This window comes from Manis pentadactyla, chromosome X (assembly GCF_030020395.1).
Source record: "Manis pentadactyla isolate mManPen7 chromosome X, mManPen7.hap1, whole genome shotgun sequence".
Taxonomy (NCBI): Eukaryota; Metazoa; Chordata; class Mammalia; order Pholidota; family Manidae; genus Manis; species Manis pentadactyla.
Window position 1 is genome coordinate 52,044,814 of NC_080038.1, and position 4,010 is coordinate 52,048,823.

At 44.2% G+C, this 4,010-nt stretch overlaps 1 protein-coding gene across 4 annotated transcripts; it reads right to left on the bottom strand.

Moving 5' to 3' along the window:
- Positions 1-274: 274 nt before the first annotated feature.
- On the bottom strand, positions 275-2,246 carry LOC130681885 (spindlin-2). Of its 4 annotated transcripts, none has more exons than XM_057495596.1 (2): positions 1,831-2,246; positions 275-1,223 (listed from the first exon to the last, which is right to left on the bottom strand). In XM_057495596.1, the coding sequence occupies exon 2, from the start codon at positions 1,219-1,221 to the stop codon at positions 445-447; it is 777 nt and encodes a 258-aa protein (XP_057351579.1). In that variant the 5' UTR covers positions 1,222-1,223; positions 1,831-2,246; the 3' UTR covers positions 275-444. The 4 variants fall into 4 exon arrangements, with proteins under 4 accessions (XP_057351579.1, XP_057351578.1, XP_057351577.1 ...); XM_057495595.1 differs by having other exon boundaries at positions 1,869-2,242; XM_057495594.1 differs by having other exon boundaries at positions 1,819-2,241.
- Between the last annotated feature and the right edge of the window lie 1,764 nt (positions 2,247-4,010).

The window sequence follows — 4,010 nt, forward strand, 5'->3', positions numbered from 1 at the left end:
TCCTCCCCTCAGGGAGCCACTCCACTTCTGGCACCTCCCCACCTCTTCCTAAGCAGTCATCTCCCCTTTTACCTTCCCCCACAGCCCATGTCTAGTTCTTTCTGCCCCCCTCCCTAGACCAGACAAGCTAAGTCCTATTCCATTTTTAGATGACTGATTATGATACTAGCTGAACTTTATTCACAGCCTGAATTTACAGCTGTTCCTTCCTTTCATGCCCCATCCACCAAACACCCAATCTTTTCAACATGACAAAGTCCATACACACAGCATGTCACGTCCACATAAATTTATATTTTTCAGAACAAAACAACAGTTACGCTGGCAAAGATGTTGAATTAACAGACACCCTAAGCTTTCAATACACTGAAAAGCAACATTATTTTGCATGTCTACAAAGTATACATTTGTTTTCACAAATGTGGCAATTGTTTACCCTAACAGTTAGGACTTTTTCACCAAATCATAGACATAGATATGGAAATCATCATCAAACTTGATGAAATACACAGAGGGTTTGGCTTCTACTTGGTGAATGACCATGCCGATCCGTTTGGAGCCATCTTCTTTGGTATATTCCACATGTTTACCTATCAGGCCATCTACAACTCCTCCCGGCTCCCTCTCTGCTGGAGGAGACTCACTGGACTCTGGCATGATACGGAGGTCTCCTTCTTTATAATCATCTAGAAGCTGGTACATGTACAAGACAGGATCTTTCTCATAGGTAATATAAAACCAGGCTTTCATGATCGGTGCTTGGGCTAAAACCATTCCCCTCCATTCATCCTTAGAGCCATGCTCACCCTCAAACATATGTTCCACAGCTTTACCAATTATGGTACTTGCAAGGTTTGCATCACTGACTTGAGATGATGCCACCCTGTCGGAAAGAATTTTAAGAGACAATACTCTTTCATCTCTGTGAAGCTCTAGTCCATAGACACAGTCAATTCCATCGTATTTCACCAGATAAAGAGAGGGATTTATAGGCACCTGATCCAGCACAGTTCCTTTCCACTGGGTGATGGGCTCATCGCCCTCCTTCCATCCGTGTGAAATTCTGCAGCCCACGATGTTCCTGCGGGGCTGGGATGAAGGTCGGCCTCTCTGCTTCTTTTGGGAGACTTTTTTCTTCGTCATGTTTGCAGACCCGGTGGCCCGTCCCACAGCTGCCCTGGTTTGTTGCCCTTCTGCCTCCTGTGCGTTCGGGGTCTTCATGCCTGCAGGGGGAGGAGAGAAGGTAAGAGAAGCATTCAGTATGTCATAAGGTGAAATTCTCCTGATAGCGACTTCTCTATGTACCCTGCGCAGGCGCCTAATTTTTCCCCATGAGCCTGGCAGCAATGCTGGAAATCCTGGCTGCGTGCCTGCAAGTGCTCTCTCTAGCGTTCTTTTAGGCTGCGGGGAAGGGCAGGCAGCGGCAGTGGTGCTAGCTGGGGTTTTAAGAACTCTGCAGGAGGGGGCGGGCTACCTCCTTGTGATGAGTCCACTGCCTCCACCACCCGCCACTGGCGCCCACTCCCAGTCTACAGCAAAGCGCCTATCTCTCCACGGCCTTGACCCACACGCACTCACTGTCCTCCTGCCCGGAACGCCTCAGCGTGCTGCCCACACACCCCATCTGCCCAAAAGTGCTTCCCCGGCACGTTGCGCTCTCGCTTCCCCGTGCTCACCTTCAATTTCTTGCCTGGCTCCAAACGCCAGCCCCTTTTCCTATTGCCCGCCGCACTCCTCCCCAGGCTCACCCGGTGCCCTCCTCCACCCCGGCCTCCTGCAGGAGTCTCTCCCATCCCCCTTCTCCATCCTGGCGCCCACCAATGGCCTTGCCCTGCCTGGCGTCCACCGCCCTGGATTGAGGGCCTCACGTGCTCAAATCGGACACTTCGCTGCTGCCTCAGCTGTGAGCCTGTATCGAAAGAGGATCGGAAGGCGACGAGCCTGGTGCTTGCAAGAGCTGGGAGGAGAGGATCCGCAGGCGAAGAGGATGGCGGCAGTGTCCCTAGCTCTGGGCTCGCGGGCCCTCCGCCTCCCTGTTGGCGGCGGCGGCGGCGGCGGCCCCTCTGCCACATCGGGTTCCTACCAGCCGCTGCCGCCGTTTCAGTCTCCTCCTCTCTCTGTAAAGAACTATGCTCTTAATTTCTTGTTGGAAAGGAGGCCTTCCCTTTCTGGTAAACACTGTGCTGCTAGCCTTCCTTGCCCTGGAGGCAGTCTTGGGTTCTCCTCCCTTTTCCAAAATTCAGTTCTGTGGGTCCTGTGGTGGTCCTCTACTCTTTCCTTCCTCCCCACCTCCACCCTCTCTGGCTCTGTAGCTCCACCCCTCAGCTCTCCTCCTGGAGTGCCTTTTCATTTTACACACATTGCTCACCTTTTTTGTTTACAAATTCACTCAGAAGTACCTTTTCAAAACATATATGGATGCAGAAATTCTTTATAATCATACATAAATGTCTATGAATGCCAAAAACATACCTTTATCCAGTTACATACACACATATCTATTATTTTCATACACAGCGATATACATTGTAAGAGTTTCTACAAAGCAGGTATAGGCTTTTTTTGAAATATAGGACCTAGCTTTAGAGAAATAGTGGCTTGTTTTAAATTTATAGAATTATTCTTAATTGTGATTGCAATTTGCATAAAACCTTGTCTAGTTTTGCATACGGTGGTATCTATTTTGAGTCTTGTTTGTAACTTTTTTTGTTATTCATCATTTTTTCATAATACCCATAATTCTATAAAATATCAATGAGGTTATGTTGTATCAGGTAGTTTATCAGTTACATGAAAGAAGAAAGCAATGTAAAGCTGATTTAAAACAAAAGTTATTTATTGACTAATTATTTGAAAATCTAATAAGTGTCATATGAGTCTTAATCTAGTGGTCAGTGTTATGGGCTGGATTGTGTCTCCTCCAAATTTATATTTTGATGTTTTCGCACCCAGTACCTCAGAATATGAATTTATTTGGAGATTATTAAGGTAAAATAGGTTTACATGAGTGGACCTTAATCCACTATAACTGGTGTCCTTATGGGGAAAAAGAATTAGAACACAGACATACAGTATAATGCCCATTTGAAGACAGGGAGAAGAAAGTCATCTACAAGTAGAGGAAAGAGATCTCAGAAATAACTGTAACTGCTCACACCTTGATCTTGTACTCGTAGCCTTCAGAACTGTGAGAAAATAAATTTGTGTTGTTTAAGTCACTGAGAATGTGGTACTATTTTAATAAATGAATACACTCAGTGATGCCAAAAGCCTAGTTTTGTTGTGTTTCCCATTTTCCCTTTGATGTCAGTGTCATCCTGAAGCTTATGTTACTTACTATATGGCTGTCAGCAACTTTAGGAATTACATGCTTCCTTATTCACACATAGTGACAGAAGGAACCTCTTTAAGCAACTTTTGATAAAAATTTTGCTTTGCTTTCATTGAGACCATAATAGGTCATTTGCCAGCCCTTGTAATATGACCAAATACAATGCAATGCCCACTTATTTTAGGTCCAGTTTATGTAATTATTTCTGAAACATTCACATTAACAAATTGGATCTATTTGAATAATTGCTTTGTGCTAGCCAATCGCCACCCCTGAAGTTGGAGGTGGGGTCAAACCCACCAAAATGACACAGGTACTACACAATCAAGGTGGATTAAAATAGATATTGGTGAGATAACCAAGAATGTCCATGGCATTTCCAGTTTATTATTTTGAAAGACTGTCTAAAAATTTTTATAATTTTTCCAAAATTTTTGTTTCTCTGATAATATTCCTAAATATTCTGTCAAATAGTTGCAGATTTGTTCATAGCTCTTTGACTAGGTCATACAATTTACCCCACTCAAAATTTTTATTTCTAAATTCTTTCATCTTGTGGATATTTTTACAACATTCCCTATGACATCTCCTATCCTTGGAGTTCTTTGAAAGATTTATGAAAAATCTTCCACAGAGAATTGGGCAAGACCCCTTTATATTTATCCTTTCATTTTCATGA